A 24,025-nucleotide genomic window follows, 5' to 3' on the forward strand; every position below is an offset into this window, starting at 1 on the left:
ACAGGCTCCAATTTTGATGCCAAAGGAATGTGCTCGGCGAAAAACAAAAAGGCAAACAAGAATCGCACATTCGTCGGGAAAACTGCAGTCAATGTCTGGGCCATAAAATGTGCAATTAAGCCGCAATAGATGGTAAAGTTCAAGTGAAATAAAGAAGGAATTACATGGAAAAAACGGCCATCAAAGCCAACAAAAATCTTCTGGCTTAAATAGCATGTGTGTGTGTGTGTTTGTGTGAGTGCGTAGTGAAATTAGTGGTGCTGTGGGTGTGCGCGAGTTACCACCCCACCCCCTAAACCCCCACGCCTCTAAACAAATCATCGGACACTCAACCGGGAAGACGGCAACTGGAACACCGCATCCGGCCGAATGCTGACATTCCGGCCGAATGCTGACATTACACAAAAGTCGCACTGCAACATTGTCCCCAGCTAGCCAGCCACATGCCGAGTCGGCATGTTCATTATGCTTACAATTAAGAACCTATGTACTTATGTATAAGACGAAAACGGAGGACTCGAGTAGCCACTCTCTGACAATAAACTTCATACTGATTTTGAACTTCAAGAAAGTCAGTCGTATTCTTTATTGGAAATCTTCACACTACAACTATCTGCTGAAACTTAAAAACCTTCATACATTTACACATCATATCTTCACAAAAGGCTCCACCCTCGATCACGGACTTAACTGGCGCAGCCGGTAGGATGTCCTACCTATTAATAATTACCTACCTGTAAGTAAACATGTAAGAAACGAAACAAACTATATGCAAGATGTCGACTGAAAGTGACTAGGAACAAATTTTTATAAAACAAAATTGAAGTTGTGAAGTACCAAATGAAACTCAAACATATATTCAAACACAGGAAAAAAAAAGAGAGAGGAAAAATGTAAAATAAATAAATATACAAAAAAAAAGTGCAAGTGTACCGTACTGCCGCGCTGACGTGGAATCTATCGCTGATCATCACGCCATCGGTATGTCCATACTCTGCCGAACGTCATAATTTTTTTTAAAAAGTGCAAGTGTACCGTACTGCCGCACTGACGTGGAATCTATCGCTGATCATCACGCCATCGGTATGTCCATACTCTGCCGAACGTCATAATTTTTATAAAAAAGTGCAAGTGTACCGTACTGCCGCGCTGACGTGGAATCTATCGCTGATCATCACGCCATCGGTATGTCCATACTCTGCCAAACGTCATAATTTTTATAAAAAAGTGCAAGTGTACCGTACTGCCGCGCTGACGTGGAATCTATCGCTGATCATCACGCCATCGGTATGTCCATACTCTGCCAAACGTCATAATTTTTATAAAAAAAGTGCAAGTGTACCGTACTGCTGCGCTGACGTGGAATCTATCGCTGATCACCACGCCATCGGTATGTCCATACTCTGCCAAACGTCATAAGTTTTTATAAAAAAAAAAGAGTGCAAGTGTACCGTACTGCCGCGCTGACGTGGAATCTATCGCTGATCATCACGTCATCGGCACTTACATACGCTGGCCAACGCATCGCCAAAGCCTCTATATACACTTATATATGTGAGCATACAATATCAACTACAATCCAATACATCCACGTACTGTACCGCCTCGTTGGCATGGAATCAAACGCTGATCACCATGCCACCGTGGTAAACAAACAAAGCACCAAAGCCTCTCTAATACATTGTACACTCAAAACGCACACTGCCATACGTCGGCGAAAAATCAAAACATAAGCAAAAATCATTTCAAACCAAGCGAGGCTCATTCTGCGTACCACAACGACAACGACACTGCATGTGTAGTGGCGCACCCATGTCTGGGTAGCCGAGGTAAGGGGAAAACGCTTGAGTATCGTCAAGTGTTCTTGCCTTTCACTCTTCTACAATGGGTTGCTACGCTCATGTATTGCACATTCAAAATAACCAAAACAAATGTACTAAAGAAGTCGACATATACAGATATATTTTGTTTCCTTTCATTGTGTAATTTTGTATATCAAACAAATACTAATACCAATCACATTGCAGAATATAAAAGGGAAAATATAAAGCCAAAGACAGACACCCATACACTCTAGTAAACAAGAAATTTGTTCATTATTTTTCAATCATACATAATATACTAAGTAACCTCAAATTTAATGTCAAAAAAGTTCGTTTACAACCTTAGGAAAACTACACGTTCAGTTGTTGGAGTTCCACCAAACACTAATAGGCCCCCACATCCCGTTAGACGTCCTGACTCCCTTCTCCCGATTTCGGAAGAACCCAAATCAATATCTTCCCAAACCCCCAATATGGACTCGGGAAACGATTCTGCCCGCCCCACTCCATCCCCTCTGGCGCCCACTGTCAGTGGTATTAGCTCCTTAATTTCAACTACGTTCAAGCCTAAAGATATCATGGCATTTGTTGAGCATTTGCCAACCTTTGATGGTACACCTCGTCTATTGGACAGGTTTATCACTAGCGTAGAAGAAATCCTGATGCTCATCAGGGGAGCTGACCAAACACCGTATGGCCTGCTTACTCTGAGGACCATCAGGAACAAAATCATTGATAGGGCCGACGAAGCCTTGGAACTGGCAAATACCCCCTTGGTTTGGGATGAGATTAAAAGCAATCTCATCCGCCTCTACTCGAGCAAGAAAAGCGAGGCCAACTTGTTAAGCGAGCTTAACACATTTTCGGACAACCTGACCTTGGGCCAACTGTTCTTTGGTATATCAAAGGTGAGAAGCCAACTCTTCTCCATACTCAAAAACAGCGAACACAACAACACTGTTGTAGATGCAAAAAAGGTTGTCTACAACGAGGTTTGTCTCAATGCTTTTATGACTGGTTTGAAGGAACCTCTCAAGACTTTCGTCAGGATAAAGTCCCCTTCTACACTTGAACAGGCGTACGAGCAATGCCAAATAGAGCAGACCTTATATAGGGCACAAAACAAGCGAACCAACAGACCAGAGCAGGGACCCAATGGATCAGACAATAAAACCTACCGAAATAGCTACGACAGCAATTACCGCAGCGGACGTAACGACCGAAATGACCGTAGGGGACCCTACTCTAACTCTAACTCTAACTCTAACTCTGGCCAAAATAGACCATTTAATTCACACAATCGCACACCCCAATCCGGCACCAAGGACAACCGGGCCAATACATCAAACCCCTTTCGAGCACCTTCACATAGTTTGAATAATATAGAGGAGAACCCTCAACCTGATTCGAATTTTCAGCAAACGGCCTCGGGAAACCAACAGGGTACATAAGCCCAGCCACGCACAACCCCTCGCTTCCTTTTATAAAAATCAAACTATCCCAGACAAACCCCCTGAAGTTTTTAATTGACACAGGCTCTACACACTCCTTCATCGACCCAAAATATGTCGACCCTAGGAACTGTGTGACCTTAGATACGCCCATAACACTCAAAACAGCCCTGAACAGTTTTAAAATATATCAAAACGTCTCTATACCATTTCCACCGGAATTCCAAATCACGGGCAAAATGACCCTTCTACCTTTCAAGTTCCACTCTTATTTTGACGGATTGATAGGAATGGACTTATTATCTTACCTAAAAACAGAAATAGATTTACTTAACCTAAATCTAAAAACCCCAAGTACCATTATACCCTTATGGACCCACAGTAACTCAACTTCAAACGTATTTAATATCTCTGGACATACGAAAACTATTTTGCCACTACCAGTGGAAACCAAACAGGGCGACTTCTACATCGATTCAATTACAATCAATGATGACTTAATAATATCAGACGGGATTTATAATGCCCAAAACAATATTGCTAATTTCGTTATCACAAACTATAGCGAGAGGGATCAGTTATTGTACCTCGAGAGCCCGATAAAAGGCATGCCATACTCCACGGCCAACAATGTTGAACTTTTCAGTATCACTTCAGACACCCCACAGCCCCAAAACTCCGCAGCGTCGTTACAAGCCCTTGGCGTCGATCACCTCTCCTCTGAAGAGAAACAAAGCCTACTTTCACTTTGCAAAAGTTATCTAGATATCTTCTACAATGAAGACAAATCATTGACCTTCACCAACAAGATTACACACACGATTAAAACCACGGACGACACCCCCATTCATACAAAATCTTATAGATATCCTTACATTCATAAAGAGGAGGTCAAAAAACAAATAGAGGCAATGTTAAATCAGGACATTATCAAATCCAGTTATTCCCCGTGGAGCGCCCCCGTCTGGGTCGTCCCAAAGAAAATCACTCCTACGGGAGAGCAAAAATGGCGTCTAGTTATCGATTATAGAAAACTCAACGAGAAGACTATATCCGATAGATATCCAATACCTAACATCGCGGATATCTTAGACAGATTGGGCAAAGCCAAATATTTCTCCACACTTGATCTGGCAAGTGGATTCCATCAGATAGAAATGAATCCCGACGACACACCCAAAACTGCATTTACAGTAGAGGGGGGCCACTACGAGTTCATTAGAATGCCGTTTGGCCTCAAAAATGCCCCAGCCACATTCCAAAGGGTGATGGACAATATTTTTGGAGACCTTATCGGAACTATCTGCCTAGTTTACCTAGATGATATAATAATTTTCTCAACCTCCTTACAAGAACACTTCATACACTTGAAAACTATTTTTGGAAGACTCAGATCTGCCAACTTTAAAGTCCAACTCACAAAATCCTACTTCCTCAGGCGGGAGACAGAATTCCTTGGCCACATCGTTTCACAAGAAGGTGTTAGGCCAAATCCCAATAAGATCGAAGCTATAAAAAACTTTCCATGTCCCCACAGTAAAAAGTCAATTAAGTCTTTCCTAGGCTTGTTGGGATATTACAGAAAATTTATCAGAGATTTTGCGAGACTTACCCAACCCATGACACAAAAATTAAGGGGAAACAATAAATCGATCATAATAGATGATGAATTCAAAAAGGCCTTTGAATATTGCAAAACCTTACTGTCTAACGACCCAATCCTCCAATACCCGGACTTTACAAAACCTTTCACACTAACCACGGACGCAAGTAATTTCGCAATAGGAGCTGTCCTATCCCAAGGTCCGGTGCATAGTGATAGGCCCGTATGTTTTGCTAGTAGAACCTTGTCGGCTGCGGAAACAAATTATTCCACAATTGAGAAGGAAATGCTGGCCATTATATGGGCGGTCCAATACTTCAGACCCTACCTCTTTGGCAGGAGATTCACTATAATCACCGATCACAAACCACTAACTTGGTTAATGAATTTCAAACAACCAAATTCTAAAATAGTTAGGTGGAGACTCCAGCTTCAGGAGTACGATTTCGAAGTCGTCTACAAGAAAGGCTCTCAAAATGTAATTGCTGATGCTCTCAGTAGACCAGAGGCCTCTGTCAACCATAACGAAGCCCTATCAATTCCTCAAAATGTTTGCCCCATCTCAGAGAAACCCCTTAATGATTTTAATATTCAGCTCCTGTTCAAAATAACCCCAGATACAAATAACGCCACACTGACCCCGTTTAAACACAAACTTAGGAGGGAATTCTGTAAACCCAATTTTCAGTATGACGACGTAGTTTGCATTCTTAGGCAGTCGTTAAAACCAAACAAGACATGCGCGGTATTTGCCCCCGACCACATTTTTCAAATGGTGGAACAAGCCTACCAAACCTACTTCTCAGCCCACAGTCAATTTAAACTCATTAGATGTTTGATCTTCCTCCCCGAAATTACTGATAGTACGGAGATCGAAAAAATTATAACCGACTATCACTATAATAGTAACCATCGAGGGATCGATGAAACATATTTACACATAAAACGACAACAGTTCTTCCCACATATGAAGGAGAGAATAACTCAGTTAATTCGAAAATGTGAAACATGTTTAAAATTAAAATACGACAGACAACCTCAAAAGATCACTTACCAAATATCCGAACTACCTTCAAAACCGTTGGACATCTTACATATAGACATTTATACTATTAACAAAAATTATAACCTTACTATTATCGATAAATTTTCTAAATTTGCGGCTGCCTACCCTATAACTAATAGGAATTGCATTAACGTAGTTAAAGCCTTAAAACATTTCATTTCCCAATTTGGTATTCCCAAAAAGCTGATCTATGATCAGGGAGCAGAATTCGCTAGCGATATGTTCAATAAGTTCTGCACTCAATTTAACATTGACCTACACGTTACGTCCTTTCAACAATCCTCTAGTAACTCTCCCGTTGAACGGCTTCACTCGACACTAACTGAGATTTACAGAATAATACTTGACGTCAGGAAACAACAGAAACTCAGTAGCGAGCATGACGAGATAATGTCCGAAACCCTAATCACATATAATAACGCTATTCATTCTGCAACTAAACATACCCCCTTTGAACTATTTAACGGACGTACTCATATATTCAACCAAACAATCCAGTTCAATAACGAACACGACTACTTAACGAAATTAAATGAATTTCGCGAGAAGTTGTACCCCCTCATCACGGACAAACTTTCAAATGACGTAGTTAGGAGAACCCTAAAATTAAATGAAACCCGAACAGACCCCGTAGACCTACAACCAGACACTTTAGTCCTTAGGAAGGAAAACAGACGTAATAAGATTACACCCAGGTTTTCGATTCACAAAGTCAAACACGACAAAGGTCATACATTGATAACTGCTAGGAATCAAAAACTACACAAATCAAAAATTCGAAAAACAGTTTTGAAAAAAGACAAAAGCAACAACGTACCCAACACTGATAATAACTGACCCCACTACCTCTTAACTTACCATTTCAGGTTCACCCTTGTGCCAACTCAGGCTATCCATGTCCATTATTTAAATGATAACGCCCCTATAGCCAAGATAGAACTAGGGAAAGCCTTACTAATTGAGAGGTACAAAATAATTAGTCATGTAATCAACCTACAAGACTACAGCAGATGTATGGAACAATTCCATCTGACCATTAATAAATTTAACCCCGATTCCACGTTGACGGACTCCGTCACAATTTTAAAAACCAAATTAACCCAAGCCCAAGTAAAGCTCAAAGCCCTTACACCTTCATATAGAAACAAACGGGGTTTGATTAACGGATTGGGGAGTCTAGTAAAGGTGGTTACCGGCAACATGGATGCCAACGACAATAAAGAAATACATGAAGAACTTGACAATATAAAGAAAAATTCCGAAGTCAGTAACGACAATCTCCAAAAACAAGTAATGTTTAACAACGAAATACTTATCCGGTTCGAAAATATCACGGACCATATAAATAATGAACAAATTTTGATAAGTAAATTCTTTGATACCTCACAAAACAAAATATACAAACACTTAAACTTACAAGATACCCTTCTGGAAGAAATACAATATTTAAATAGGATTAATTATAACATAGAATTATTCATTAACCACCTAAACGACATAACAGAAAGTATGCTATTGGCGAAAATAAATATAATTCCCAAGTTCATCCTAAATGAACAAGAAATGGATAAAATAAAAACAATACTGGAAAAACAAAATATCACAGTCAAAAATGAACAAAGTATATACAATTTCCTACAAATGAATACACTAAATTACGAACAAAAGATTATTTTTAATATCAAAGTCCCAATTTTTAAACAACCTTTTCATACCCTCGCCAGACTAGTTCCATTACCAATAAATAACACATATTTTGTAATAACCCCAAATTACCTAGCTTATAATATTAATAATAAGAAATTTCATATGACCCGTAAATGCCCCAAACTGGATAATACATTCTTGTGCGACGAGAACTTCTACGTTGATACACCACAGAACAACACATGCCTGGAACACCTTTTGAACGGAGAAAACAGTTCCTGCGATGTACGGGAAACCGGCCCCATCACCGACGTGTTCGAGGCAGAGAGAGGTTACATCTTCGCATTCAACGTGAACAAACTGAAGGTATCCCTAACAAACGGCTCCGAGCTCTCAATAATGGGGTCAGCCATCATCAGATACATTAACGAAACAATACAGATTAACGGTATCGATTACGACGGCACGGTTGACACGTTCCCTGAACAGACGGATTTTGATCTTCCCCCCATGCGAAAAGTAACTAGGAATACCACTATTACGGTACTAAGCCTAGAAAAACTGCACCTCGAAGCCACCCAAACAATGGATAAAATCCTGGCCGTCCATCACAATACTATACAGCACACCTGGACACTCTACACTCTGCTCGGATTGGTAACGTTCCTAGCAGTCATCTTATGGCTGCACCGACGAACGAAACACATCGTCCACATCCACGAGGATCATCACGTACCAATCTACGCGTCATCCATACCTTCGCTATGGCCGTCACTTCGAACTGGGGGGGGAGGAGTTACCACCCCACCCCCTAAACCCCCACGCCTCTAAACAAATCATCGGACACTCAACCGGGAAGACGGCAACTGGAACACCGCATCCGGCCGAATGCTGACATTCCGGCCGAATGCTGACATTACACAAAAGTCGCACTGCAACATTGTCCCCAGCTAGCCAGCCACATGCCGAGTCGGCATGTTCATTATGCTTACAATTAAGAACCTATGTACTTATGTATAAGACGAAAACGGAGGACTCGAGTAGCCACTCTCTGACAATAAACTTCATACTGATTTTGAACTTCAAGAAAGTCAGTCGTATTCTTTATTGGAAATCTTCACACTACAACTATCTGCTGAAACTTAAAAACCTTCATACATTTACACATCATATCTTCACAAAAGGCTCCACCCTCGATCACGGACTTAACTCGCGCACAACAAAATATAAATAAAACTCCAATGTCACCGAGTCGAGTTGATAAAAAGCATCGCTAAAGGCCTTTTAATTGCCGCTGCAGTCGATAAATCATCAAACGGGAATATGAAAGCATCTCAGGAATTCAGTGCGTAAAATTAGAATGCAACAACAACAGCAGTAGCAGCAGCAACAACAACAACACGCGGGCGGAGGCAGGAAAGATACAAAATAGCCAAGGAGCCAATATACATACATATACATGTACATATACATCCACGTCGTAAAGTGCGTCTCTCTCTTGCACTCTCTCTCTCTCTCTGTGTTAGAGCTCCATCTCCCTCTCCCCACAGCCACCTACTTCCTGCACATATGCTGCGAGCAACAACAACACAACGTGCTCCTCTTGGGGATGCTGTGTGCGAGCGAGAAAGAGAGAAAGCCAGAGAGAACGGCAGAGTAACTTCGAATCAAAGAGCGCAACTACACTCGTAAAAATTATTACAGCTGCCAAGTTAAAAGCTATTACATCGTAATAATGTTGTTGTGGAATTTTTTTAAAACAAATATAACTTTTTATAAATACGTTACATTTGAATAAGATATAATTACGAGAAGGTTAGGGAATATATTGTTATTTAATGTTTTTACAATAGATTTGCGTTTTACTCTATTACTATTACTCTAACCAAACTAAAAAAAAGTTATAGGAATCTTTAATGAAATTCCTTTATTCCTTTTGTTTGAGTTGACTGATAACTGAATTTCCACCCTAAATTTTTGCGTTATCGTTTTCCCGTTTAGGGCATCCATTTCTCTGAGTGCAGGGCTCAGTCATCGCAGCCTTTTCGCCTTGGCCACGAACACACGTCTCATTTGAACGCGAAACGCCGAGTCAAACGGACGCAGTCGCTCGTCGCAGTGGTTGTTAAACTCGAGTTTCGTACTTTCGAGCGCGCGTATTGAAACATAAGTGAGCGATCGTGTGAACAGTGATATAAAGTGCACCGTGTATGCGGGATAGAGATACCTAACCTAGTGCCACACGAAAGTTGAAGTAATACCAGCAGGATATCTACTCAGTTGGCAGTGAAAAGCGTGGTGAAGTGTTCGGTCATAATGAGTGTGTGAGCGGGGACAAGCTGACAAACTGAATGCGATAAGGTTACAGATGTCCTAAACACACAGGCACTGGCACACAAGGATTCCCGGGGTCCTGGTGACATGTAACTGGATCCGGATCTGGATACATGTTGGCTCCTAAGACAACAGCCCGCTCCTTTGCCTATCGTCTGGCCGCACTGCAGAAACGGGAGCAACAAAAGCGAGACACCGGGTAAGTAGCGATGCTTAACTATAATAAGAAACCTGTCCCCTCGGACAGGATAAAAACAAGCCGCACACACAGTAGCACATGCGGACAAAGGGGCGCACTGCAGTGGTCGTCCGATGCTTCCTGCGCCGCTAAGTATGCCACTGCAATGCTATTTTAAGGTGCAAAGTGCATTGAGTAGGAGGAGGCAAAGTGCCAGCCAGCTAGCCCTAACCCACACACACACTTCGCATAGACACACATGGGCAGTGGACTACGGCGACAACACACAAAACGTATTCAAGTGTAACTAAAGACGACCAATTCACAAACAAACAAGCGCGCCAGGAGCAGTTGGCGGATGTGTGGGAGGGAGGGAGTTGGGGGAAACGGAACCGACTGAAGCGGAGCGGAGCGGTCGACCCTCGAACCGTGTGACCGCGGGGCAGGAGGGGGCGGGGTTCTGAAGGGACGACAGGGGCCGCTCGCTAATGTTTATTATGAAAAGCGTGCCCTTTTGAACGCCATCGTGTATTTTTATTTTTATTTGTATTTTATGATTGCGCTTAGCCATGTGTATTTGCTGTGAGTGGAACTGTGGTGAGCGCTAGTGCACAGGAAGAAAAAGATATAGACTTGGTTTTTTATTTGAGGTTAAAGGGAGATCCCATTTCAAAGCAAAGGAAAACAATTCTATTGAAGGTTTCGATTAGGAGACGTTTCGTTTTTTGAAATCTGAACTCTACACTGTGGAATTATTGAAGTTCATACCATGTTTGGTTTACGATCAATTAAAATGGGATACATTATACATCATGAATACTATGTTTGGTTTACGATCAATTAAAATGGGATAGATTATACATCGTCAAATGATAAGACAGTTTAAAACAATGATTAGTGAATCATATAATGTGTATTGAAACCTTTTCGATTGGAATACGATTATAAAATCCATCTAAAGGCCTGGGAATAATCCCCCGAGAGCTCTTACAAACCATTCTCGATCGATTCCGAGTACTACATTTTCTCTCAGTATGTTTATTTATGTTTTTCTTGTCACGGAGCTGGATCAGAGGGGGTGAAGGGGCGGCTGTCGAGAGGCCCTCATGTGAGTGCAGCACTCAATTCATTGATAAAAGATGCAGCTACAATTATAATAATAATAATAAGAACTCCGGCCAACGGGATGCCGCCGCGATCAACATGCCGCAATTACAGTTATAATTTGGGCCCGTAAGCGTTGTTCAAATGTAAATTCAAATGTGGATGAATTGCAATTACCAACCCTCCGCGGCGACAAACGTTGGCTGCTTCGCTGAGTGGGGGTAACAAACAATCGCCAATTGGCATATAATGATCCCCTTTGGACGTCGAAACGTCCTAACTGACTGACTGACGTACCAACTGGCTGACTGACTGACTGACAGTCGGACGATATACATACGAGTATATGCGCCATGAGGTGGGTATGGTAAAAAGTGGCATGGGACTCAGACAACCAGCAGCGACATTCGGAACAATTCTCAGGCCTTGACAAATGCACGTAATGATTGGACTCACACTTTGGTTTCTGCTTTTTTAACAATTTACGCGCAGCTCTTACTCTTACCCCTTCTTCGCTGGTTCTCACACTCACTCGGCCTAGTCATAATTTTAGGGGTTGTGCAACCCGGCACAGTAATCGAAACTCAAACCCAAAAACTCGTAGATACAGATACAGCTGTTCGCCTTGATGGGCAAACAAGGGCTTGGAGGTAGACCTCCGCCCTTCGACTTTCGATTTTTCGGGACATGGGAACGGAACGTTGCATGAACATCTTAGACTCCTGCGGTGATTAATTGTCATTCCAGGGCCCTACAGCATATGTAGAGGCCACTCGGGCTCCTATGTATATGCGTTATGTAGGATCCAGGGTTCAGGGTCTTAACACTGGATTAGATGTCGATCGAAGTGAAAGAATAGGCTCTTTTCAGTTTCTTTCGGCAACTGGCTTTGTTCCGAGCCTAGGTAGCTGATGTTGGTAAGGGCTTAGCGTCGTAAATCGTTGGATTGAACCATTCCGATCGATGGCGGAGAGAATCGGTAGGGCATTAACATGCCTAGGTAGTAGAACTTTCTATACGCCAGACTCTTATCATTGCATCTTCGACATGCGTAGGCAATACGTTTGCTTTCCATTTTTCTCTGGCTATCATCAGCTGGCATCATGTGGCAGTAGTTTTGGCAACATAAATTAGGCCACGGGCATCATTTGTTACAACCGGACACATTAGAACTTTGCTAATACGATACAAATGATAAGGGCCTTTCATCAGTTGTTCAGTTTGTGCTACTTATGCCGCTGATGGGATAGAATCATAAATAATTTGTTTATTGCATGCAGAGGGGGTCACAAGTATGCTGGCTACGATTGTATCTTGTGTATGCTGTGTATCTTGTAGTAACATGAGCCTGTGTAGCTTGGCCCATAACTCATGCTTGAAACTTTTGTTTCTACTTCTATTTAATTCCTCGACAATTACGCTTAATTAATTTAAAGATGTTTGTTGCCGTTGTCGTGCTCGCATCCCCCGTCGAGTTGTTCGATCAATTTTGAGCAGTTATGACGGCGGCTCGGCCATGGGGGAGGATTTTTTAAATAGATTAATTAAAATCATCTTTAATTGTTTGATTACAAGGCAAGCGCGGCCCGAAAAAAATGCGAAGCGAACGCAGATAGCTCACAATAGCTGCTTTCATACGTTCTCAAGTTGCGGAGTGTGTGGGCAAAATGCGCAACATGTGAAATACAGATGCCTCAGAGTTACCAGCACGGTCCCTTGGGCATTAAAGATTTCATTTGTGCTACAGATGTTCCGGCGATTGTACAACATAACTACAAGGAGGAGTCTCACGCAATTGAGGCAACGGCATCTGCCACAACCACACCAACACTCACAGCCACATCCACATCCACATCCATGGATCCATGGTTCCACTTCAGCGCAGTCACCAAGCGACTGGCGCAGCGTTTCGAGTGGCATTTGATTTTAGTGCTCGAGAGTGTGTGTGCGAGTGCTTCAGAAGTATAAAAATTATTGCTGCCAAGCAACTGAGTCAGTCAGTCATCAATTATTTTATAGAATGCTCACTTGTTTTGTGTGTTCTGGCATTGTTCCCCGACCAGACCCAATCTCCATCTCCCCGACCCATTTCGGCATCCCCATGCCCCGAAATGCCAAAACCGAATCTGTGTTCTTGGAGTTCACTTGGAAGTTCTCGTTCGGTACAGGAAGGGCTTCTCCGCCCTCTACACTTCACTTCACTGGGACTCCGGCAATAGTTGTGAAATTAAATTGAATACGACGCCGATTATCCCACGCAGTCTTCCATTCGCATTTCCCATTCATTCAGGCAGGCATCCACGGGCTGCCTAGGAAGCAAGTGCTGGCGACACAATCTCATCCTCATACTCCTCCGCGGAATCCGAGAGCTTGGGAAATCATCAAAGTTCAGCGGGACTTCGGTGGCGTCTCCTGCTCACAATATAAGATGATTACATGCACACGCAACTTGCCGTATCTGGCCATAAATCTCAAAGAGTGCACAGGGAAAAAAGGATATTAATATATACAAATTATGAAACGGTATAGTGTTTCTACTGCGCAAGGCTTTAATATTAATAGACATGAAATCAATTGAAAAATGTATAAAATTCTTATCTGAAATACACGTTCCTTGACGCAGTATTCCGTTCTATGTAAAGAACAAGAAATATCACCAATTTGGCAGAAGTTCTAATATTTATTTTAATATTTTGTTTAAAATTCTCCTTTTCTTTGATTTTTTCGCTCAGTGCATGTGCGTGTGTGTCCCACAGTTTGTCACTCAGTCATTCCATTCAGAGGATGAGGAAGTGGATGTAGAGGGGGTTTTCGCCGGATGCTTGCGTGCCAAAATCAATGCAGGTTTTTTTATTTGTCAACGACAAGTTTGCATTCAATAAATAAAACCCATTCGATTATAAAGTACACCCGCAGACAATGAAATGTCGCTGATAAGCGCCTCTTACAATCCATTTGGCCTACTTCAGTTCATTAAAAATCTATTAAAATGTAATGTACAATACCCCACCTCCCCTATGCATGAAGCTTTCGGTCCGATAAGGCAGACAGCCATCCAATCGATCGAATCGGGGCTATTTAATGTGCGAGACTTTGATTAATCTCGCCATCAGTTCGGTTGTTCCCTTGTCATGCGGAATATATGTACATATGTACAGCTATCTGTATCTGTCTGCAATTCAGCATTATTCTTGAGAGTAGCTGCAGTAATAAATAAGCCATGTTTGTAAGAGCTGAAAATTTGTTCGATTTTCGCTGATGGCGATATCGATTTAGTTTAGCCGAAATGTAATTTGGCTAAGCAGCCCGGCAAACAATGTGGCCCAATATCGGCCTCGTCAAACAAAGGTCTAGACAAATCGAAAACAAAACGAACTTCAATATCCCATCTATAATTGAATGCACACACAAAACAAAGCGGATAGAGTTGGAAGACTATTATAATCTGGTCAGTTACATGAGCACCGCCCGCCCACACACTCCATATCCACAAATATAGCAGATATGAGATAGCACATAGTATATATGGCATATATGGCATTTACCATTACTATTACCCCAACCCATCCACACACAAAGGAGAATATTGACAGACACTCAAGTGTCCACAAGCACCCTGTAAATCCAATTGAATTACGCATAAAGGCGCTTAAGCCGAACGAAACGAGTCTCTCGATGATGACGACCCATCAAATGTATGATTTCCCTTTAACTTCTGATTACCCGATATTTTATTACGTTTCGTGGTCACGCCGGCTACTGGGTACCACTGATTTGGTGTAGCTATGGAGCTGTGGCGCATGGATCCCCCAATAATAATCACTTATCGCATATCAGCGTTTCCGCAAAATTTACATATCGACTTTTACTTGATGCGCCTTTTAATGGCCCACGTCGACGGCAATAAAATATTGAGAGACTGAGCGTGCGGGGGCCTTTGAGTTTTAACTTATGCATGATTAATACATAATTACAAAGACAAACGCATAAACTCCAACTCAAACTCCAGCTCTAAGTGAGGCCCAAAGAGGGGGGCCGGACTTATCGCGGTATTCGTGCAGGTATGCCTCCTCCATATAACCATTTGCCACTCCAACGTCCACCACACCACCACTTAATAACTCTAAAAGACAAAAGGCACTTTTCCCACAGCCAAAGGCAAAGGCAAAGGCAAAGCCCGTGGAGGAGACCACGTCCTGAACCGAGCCAAGCTGCCTAGGTGCCCGGAGAACTGCAGTGTGGCGGAGCATACTTATACCTGTTATTAATATTTCGATTAGGTACCAACGATTCGTAGAACCTGACGCATGACTTGCATGGCTAATGGGAAATTTTGTAACTTGTGACCACGCTGCCCTACAATTTGTGGGTCGTCGGACGGGGTCGTCGGATTGGTCCCCTGATTGATGGAGACAACTCATCGATTGTGCGGCGAGGACAGGAAGTGTCCCTAAGTGCAGCCGATACATCCTCATTTTCCCATAGATCCTGACAGTAGATTGGAATCTGGGCCTACCTTCGCCAGGAAATGATATCTAAACTCATGCGTACAACTCGAGATAGTTTCATTCGTGAAAGGAGCATATTTTTTGACCTTTTGGAAGGGTTTGTTGCGTGATCATTTCATCTTCTCTTCGCAGACACCACCCTTAAAATATTGTTGATTCTGGGAAATGTGATTGTAAGCAGACACCTTTTTCTTCCTTACTCATAAAGAGGATTTGCGTCATAAAAAAGCAGGTGTACATCTGAGGGTTCCATTAAATGTTTGAATAACACTGTAATAGGATATGCAGCCTAAATACAGATACAGGTTAGCAATATCTACAACAAAATGTAACATGATGTTTAGGTTAGGTTCTATAATGAATGAATTCAATATAAATTCACTGAACAGCAGATTTCTTAGGCAATAGAGTGTGTACTAGTCGTCTCAGATAGCAAAATCCAAGTGCAAGACCATAAGTTTGTTAATGCTGAGCGTGTGCGTCAAAGATATGAACAGTTTAGTCAAACCGTGGACACTTTCGTGGCTTGACAGACCGCTTTGTAAATAATCGCCTTATGGCCAAGTGCGCAAATTGCCTGGTCGAAGGAGCAAAAGTAAATGTAGCTAACTGGCGTTTCTTATCTGACTTTCCAGATCGTATTCACCACGTGAACAAAGCGAGTGTGCGGCTAATGCTAATGCCAGCTCCTTCAGCTAGCTCGCCACATCGCCAGCAGCAGCAACAACAATTGCAGGTGCCCCTGCAGGTGCATCAGTTGCACAGGAAGCGCCGGACAAAGGGACACCTACACCACCTTCACCATCTCAACCACGAAACGACAGGTCAACTGACAGCGAAGCATGGCGGTGATTAATAAAGCCGGAAATGTGATTGCCCTCCTGCTGGTTAAGCTTCAGCTAATCCTGCTGTTCACGCTGTCAGTTTCCGGAGAGTTGCCGCAGCTGGACTACGGCAGCTTGTCCGCATCCCTGGAGGAGGATGCTATTGACCCACTCACGGCGATGGCACCCTTCGCCAACTCCCTGGTCACCGAAGAATCGGCGCAGCACAAGAACAACGCCGAGCTGCTTGGCAATAGCAGTGAGGATGAGAATGTGAGACCGCAGCAAGGGTCCTCTTCCTCGGGACTAGGATCATCGGGAGCAGCAGGTGGATCAGGCATACTGCTCGAGGAGTTTAACAGCGGCAAACTGAGTCCCGGAGAGGCGAGTAATACGCTGCCCATATTCCTCATCGAGCCGGAGAGCGTGTTCGTGGTCAAGAACCGGCCGGCGGTGCTTAAGTGCAAGGCCTCCCACTCGCTGCAGGTGATCTTCAAGTGTAGCGGCAGTTCGCAACCACCGCCGTCCACGCACGAAACTCACGTGGATCCGCACACGGGGGTCAACATGGAGGAGGTCACCGCCACCATCCACCGCGACCTGGTCGACGAGTTCTTCGGCGACGGACCCTTCAAGTGCGAGTGCCACGCGTGGTCGTCGCGTGGCGTGGTCAAGAGTCAGGCGGCCACCGTGCACATTGCTTGTGAGTACACTGTTCAAAAAGTTGTAGTTTACAAATTTATTATGAGCGAAACCTTATCCTAGGATTTTCGTATCGGAAAAAAAGTTAAAATAAATATTTATTCTACAATAGTTAATTTTCCTTACGAATTTTTGTTTCAGTATAATGGCATGCAGTTGAAAATGTAATTTTTGTAGTTAACTTTGCACCTTTGTTCGGGGGTGGCTTCCTGTCAACAACTGACCCTCGCTTAGCTTACCCCTATCTGTATCTGAATCTACATCGGTAACCTGCATCTGTCCGTTTAACCCCCACAGATATTCGCAAGTCCTTCAACCAGTCGCCCACCTCGCTGCGCCTGGAGCTGGGCAGTCGGGCGGAACTGCGCTGCGAACCACCCGGCGGTTTCCCCGAACCGAAGCTCACCTGGCACAAAAACAACGCGGTCATCACGGCGGACAGCGAGCCGGGGATCACCGTTTCGGCCGGCACACTCATCTTCCGCCAGGTGGCCCTGCAGCATATGGCCAACTATAGCTGCAGTGCGGAGAATATCGCTGGCAGACGCGTCTCCGATTCCGCCGTGCTCATCGTTTATGGTCAGTACAGATGGGCTTTGGGGCAAATTAAAAATTTATAGGTTTCATGCTGTAAATTCCAGAAAGAAACCCCATTTACTGGGGGTTCTCGGTTTTAATCATTTTCCATGAAATTTTATTAAATTTATTGCTAATAGAACTGAGGAACTATAATCATTTTACACTAATATACTCTTAAATTATATGGCCAAAAATCGCATAGCACCTTAAATGGAGTAGCGAAAAATCATTTGGTATTGCAGGTCGATAAAGCTCTTAATTGTTTTATTTTCCGTTTTCATCCCACAGTCAACGGTGGCTGGAGCACCTGGAGTCCATGGCGCGAATGCAAGTGTGCGGGCAAGCCCAGCCAGGGAAGGAAGCGTTCGCGCACCTGCAACAATCCGATGCCATTGAATGGGGGCGCCCAGTGTCCGGGCCCCCAGATCCAGAAGTCCGCCGACTGCGCCGCATGTCCAGGTACGTTCCTGCGGTCATCCGCAAAATTGTGGGCGCATCGAATTGCGGCCAACACGCCCATTATACGGGCCCATTATATGTGCTGCTGTGGGGTTTTTGGGGGGAAAATGGGAATGGGAAAATGCTTAAAGGCAGATGTTAAGCAGAAGCCAAAATTGTCAATTTAAATGGTATTTTGCGGCCGGGATTCCAGCTTGGGCGCCACCTGAAAATCCCCATCTGGTTGCCCCGCTGCTTCTGTCGATACATCTCCCGGAGCGTCGAGAACAACGCGTATTTTTCACACCAGGGCGGACATGAGGATACCAGGATGGTGTGGAGTGGCAAGGACTGCCCAAAATACAAAGCACTGCACAACGCAAAAGTTCAGGGGGCGTTTCACAAAAAAAAAAGATGAGAAATAAAAGACAAGATAAGCTTTTGAGGGTCAATGCGAACTAGACATACTCTAAGGACCTCAGTGAATTATCATAATCCGAAAGGGAGCGGATTTACCTGAATGATGGGAGTGGCATTGGGATTAATTTACAAAGTACAACAGCTGAACGAAATATTTTAATATTAAATTTATTTAAGACTAATCCGCATGGTTCTTACAAATTTCTACAGATTTTTATCAGCAATCAAAGTTACTAGATGTCAAAATATTTTCCCGGTTTAAAGTTAGTCTCATTATAACTTTTTGACACACCTTATTTCAACAATTAGCGATAACTATTTCTTACAATAATGAGTACATCAAAAAATGCCTATTTCAAGATTAATAACTTAATACCCACTAGAACTAAATATAGACCAACCCCAGTACATAGTCAACATGCCCCGACCGAACAATGGTATAATACACTTTTGAGTGAGTGCTGAGTATTTCATTTTAAACACGCATTCGGTTCCTCGGACCGACGACAGATATCTCCACATGCGAGATGCGTATATAGATGGATAGATTGGGCCGCCGCCTTTGGCAGTGGGGAACGCCTGCCGCCGGCGTGCCACCGACTAAATGGTGACAAAGGAATGAATCCGGGGGAAGGCAGTCCAGAGACTTGGTGCGACTCAGCATTGAGGACTGGAGATGTGAGGATGAAATCTGGAGTGGAGTGGCATGGAATGGGTCGGACGGTGGTAGCTGGGGCGCTCTTTTTGACAGACGCACGGGCGGCATGTGTTTGAGACTCTTCACTTTTATTCATGTAAATTTATTGTATTGCATTGTATTGTATTGTAGTGCTCGCACAGATACTCACCCACACGGAGATTTCGTAGGATACTTGGCCAGGCGCACAGCGGGCACAGCAATGAGCAATTGTTGACAGACAAGCGGGCCAAATGGGTGATGGGAAATGGGTGGGTGGACTACGAGTATATACTGTGCTCCAGAAGGGGGCCTTTCGGTCGTCAAGAGGGGGACGCCATTGTGGGCTCGGGTATTTCTTTTCTATGAAAAGTGTGTCATAAAATTAATTTTAAATTTCGCTTGGCTTTCGTTTTTCTTCCTTTTTTTTTTTTGTCCCCGGACGACTTTTCATCCCCATGGAACCGTGTCAACCTTATGGTCCTGCCGCTGCCACGCCCACCAACGCCCCGTGATTACGCTGTCGCTCTGACGTCCCGTCGTCCTGACGTCCCGTCGCCATCGTCGCCATCGTCGCCCGCCAACAACAGAGGACACTCAAATCGTGAGCCCTGATGGATTTGACATTTCGTCGAGTAAGCGCAGTAAGTTGAACCGAAAGCCCGACAATATGCATTTCCCTCAAAGGCTTCCGAGCCGTTTCAGGATCCAATGGGATGGGGCTACTCGAATGGGTGGATGGGGGTTCCAAAGGATTCAATACATCGACATTGTGTTCGAGCAGTTAAACTTGAATGTTTAACGAGCCGACGACAGTTAAATTTTTTAGTTGGGGTCGCCTCGCTATCCACTGGGTCCTTAACAATCCAATAAACAATCGTGTTAACCCGAACCGGAGGCATCAGCATCCAACCAACCGTGGCGTCATTCGTTTCGGGACTTCCCCCAAAAAAAAATCCTCCGCACTTTAACTGACTTTAACTGAAGTGACTTACTTTGCGACGGGGTAGTTGTTGGTGACGTCACTGCGGCAGATAGCAACTTAAAAATCACTTACCACGACTCACGCTCTCTGATTCATGCAACAGTCTGAGTCTGGGTCTGGGTCTAGTTCTGGGTCTCGGTTTTTGGCTGGGGTCGAAAAGGATACGTCCTGGGATGGGTATTGACAGGCGGGATGGGTTGGGGATCAGGATGCGCACGGCGTGGCAGCGGGGAAAACTAAATGCCTGGCAATGTGATGATGGCTGGCGACAAGTCCGGAATTTTGTGCGCCCTTTCTGAGGGTGGTTTTATGTTTCCAAAACAGGAAGTGCCAAATGCCGATGTATTTATACCAGGATGTGCGCACACTTAGCGAAAAACTAGCCCAGGAACTAAATACATAATTAAAATAAACCATCGCAGACATGTGGAAATATGAATATTATTGCAAAAGAAGTAACTTAATGAAAACATTTTGAATTCGATTAAATCAAACCAGAGAAAAGAGTGTACACATATGTATTATGTTTATAAAGTAGGCTTGTTAATTGTATCTGTTTTCATTAAGAATAACTTGAATAACTTGAATCGCTTTGAATAGATTCAAGTCAACTTCTTTTTCTCAGTGCATAGCTGTCGAACATATATTTCAGCTGCCATTGGCATGCATCACACCATGGACATTTTTGGCTTTTTGTTTAGCTTTCGGACTTTCCGCTTTCTCCCCCTCATTTAGTGGAAATTGAAATAGCAAAGAAAATGCGAAAATAGAAAAGCATTAAAATGACAATCACTTTTACTCACCCACCCACGCAGAAACCAGCCCAAACCAAACCCCACAAATCAACAGAGGCGTCGTCAGTGGAGTTTTGGGGGTTAAGAAAAAAACGGGAAATGGGAATCAGGAGTGGAGGAAGACCCACTAATTTTATGGTGGGAACAAACTTTCGATTTCTCCCCATGGACCATCTATTAGACCGTAATTGTGCAGCCGGAGAAGCTGTGAACAAAGGGGGGGGGGGGGGGTTGGAATGCCACGTCCATGGTTGTGGCCCCGATGGTCTTGATATATGACCCGGGGAGTGCCGCTGTCGGGAATGTGTGCTAAATCATGTTAATATGACTTTTGATTTCTAAACTGCCTGTGCTTTTGCCTCTGCTCTTCCATTTACAGTGGCCCGCTGGTCGGCGTGGAGTGACTGGAGCATCTGCTCCGCGGAGTGCATTCAAGTGCGTCGCCGGAAGTGCCTGACTCAGGGCCAGACTCAGATTTCCTCCGAGGCGGAGGAAGCCGGTGATCTGCTCCTGGGAGCTCCCGGAGTGGGCATGGCCGCCCTCATCGCCGCTGCAGGAGTGGGCGCAGTAGGAAGCCCCAGCGAAGCGACTGGCTCCAGTTCCGACATTATCCCGGGATATGGCAAATCATTGTGCGCCGGAAAAGACATACAAACGGCCGAATGCCGCGGCGAACAGTGCCAGATTGGCAAGGATGGTAAGTCTGTGCTCATGACTAGGATGAATGCCTGGCAGGATCAACAAAGTAGACAGTTAGACAACAATAACAGCAAAGCCGGAGTGCAGCATCCACAAAACCAGAATCCCAGAATCCCTCGCACAAAAGATGAGCACTCAACGCTGATTGTCACAATGGGAAATTAACCAAGTGCATTTGTTTGTGCACGACCACGGGCTTATTTATATATATATAATGGAAGTATAGATGGTATAGAAAGCATGGCCAGGACATTTCACTTTTCACCCCAAAGGACCCCCAGCTGTAAGCTCTCAACTTGCGACTTTCAATCGCCCCAAATGAATCCCGGACCCAATCGAAGAAGGGTCGCAAATCAATCGCAGCAGCACCACTTGGAATTGAGATTTAAGTGGGGGTCCCACACAAGTCTTCCGAGGGTTTATGTGCTTTGCCAGATAATTAGGCGTGCGGCAAAGACAGCAGCATCAGCATCAGCATCCACACACCCATTTGCCACCCCAATCCGGGGCTTTTCCCGTGTCATTGTTGCTGTTTGCGATTCGATTTTCATCGGCAGGGCGGCTAGAGGGGAAAATTGTGCGATTGACCCAACTCAAACATAGTTTTGTGCGGTCCATGGGGATCAATTAGATGGCTGTCACAGTGTGTAATTGAAAGGATCAGGATACACAGGGAGTACCAGGAGTTGTTCGGCTTTTTTGGCAGGTTTGTCCTTTATTTGATTGCCTGCTGAAAAGTTTTCGAAGAGCTGTGACACTCTGCAGCTTATTTTCGATTTTATTACGATTCGCTAAAGCTCGAGCAATCCGGGCAAATCCCTGGGGCCACCGATACCTGCGGCTTCATCATGGCCCATTGTCAGCATCTCGTACTCAACCATCTGATATTAAAAGCGTATTTGTCAGACCAAGGAGACGAATCCCCTTTTGATGTCCCTTGCAGGAGGCAAAAAAAAAAAAAAAGAAAGCAACACAATATATATATATATATATATATATGGATGTAAAAAAGCCAGCATGCAAAATGCACAAAAGCAAAGGGAAAACGAAAGCTGCAAGATCCTTGGAGTATCCCAGCTGGGGATGCTGCTAGGGTCTTCAACTTCTACTTCTATCGCTGTTTCCGATGCTGCCGCTGATTTACAGCGAATATAATTGCTCATTTCATACATTGTATAATGCGTCCGCCCACCCACTTCTAGCCCTGCTAGCACACCACTGACTGTACTATATACGGCATAATAATCATAATATATACAGAGTAATTCCTTGCGCTGCAGCGATTCCTTTTTGGCCAACAACCAGTCACCGCCAGCGCCGGCAACAATGACGACAACAATCACAGCAACGGAAACAGGCAGCGCAACAATGGGCGTCCAATGGATGGGTGGCAGTGGGTGTGGATATGGGAATGGAGCTGGGCATGGAGATGGAGATGGGCACCATAGATGGGGTTTGGGTTGCGGAATCTGGGATGTCGGGCAACTGACTGCTGGCGACGGGGGGCCGCCGGCGAATTATAATGCGAAATAGACGAAGCTGGACTGGGGATGAGCATACAAACATAAAACATTAAATACAGACATACACTGCTCCGCTCCGCCAGATACGGATACGCATGGCTGCTCGGGATTGATGACAATGGGTGAGAGGATGCCTGTTTGGTTATGGAAAAGTTCAGTTCAGCTCAGTTCGGTTCAGTTCGGTTTGGTTTCGGTTTCGGGTTGACTCAACGTCCATGAATGTGTGGATTTTGCTTGGCAGGCATCCTGAAAAGCATGAGGGTGGCGGATTTACGCAGAAATCTCTTGGTTTCCTTTTTTTTTAATGCCCAAGCACACAAAGATTGGCAATTGGAAGGGGATGGGGTGGTGGCATCTTGGTTCGCAGGCTGGCTATATTGCCAGTTCAGTTCCCTAGAAGGTGAACTGATTTTAAGACTCCACTTTGGAGATTGAATTCGGAAATACTCTGTACTTTCCGCTCTTTAGAATAAAAGATCCATATATATTTTCAATTATTTATGAAGTTTTTAAAGATTTTGAAAATGTAATTCCGCCATTTCATTACTTCATTACAAAAGTTTTCTGTGAGACTATAAAAAAAGCTAACGACCTAGGTGCCAATAAACTTTCCCTTAAGTAAAATTACGGGGTACAATCAGCCGATTCAGCAGTTTAATATGAGTGCGCAT

At 43.9% G+C, this 24,025-nt stretch overlaps 1 protein-coding gene across 2 annotated transcripts in view, besides 1 other annotated feature; it reads left to right on the plus strand.

Annotated features, from left to right (window-relative positions):
* unc-5 overlaps positions 1 to 24,025 on the plus strand; it is a 27,829-nt gene continuing 3,804 nt past the window's right edge. The window contains exons 1-7 of one of the 2 annotated variants that reach the window (NM_001299521.1): positions 1 to 132; positions 9,592 to 10,123; positions 16,350 to 17,241; positions 17,538 to 17,819; positions 18,108 to 18,278; positions 19,944 to 19,997; positions 21,512 to 21,829. In NM_001299521.1, the coding sequence (NP_001286450.1) occupies positions 16,557 to 17,241; positions 17,538 to 17,819; positions 18,108 to 18,278; positions 19,944 to 19,997; positions 21,512 to 21,829 (1,510 nt within the window). In that variant the 5' untranslated portion in view covers positions 1 to 132; positions 9,592 to 10,123; positions 16,350 to 16,556. Of the gene's footprint in view, positions 133 to 9,591; positions 10,124 to 16,349; positions 17,242 to 17,537; positions 17,820 to 18,107; positions 18,279 to 19,943; positions 19,998 to 21,511; positions 21,830 to 24,025 lie in introns of those variants that run through there. The other variant, NM_137189.3, reaches the window with a different exon arrangement.
* Positions 275 to 8,801: a mobile genetic element.

Source organism: Drosophila melanogaster, chromosome 2R, assembly GCF_000001215.4.
Source record: "Drosophila melanogaster chromosome 2R".
Classification (NCBI taxonomy): domain Eukaryota; kingdom Metazoa; phylum Arthropoda; class Insecta; order Diptera; family Drosophilidae; genus Drosophila; species Drosophila melanogaster.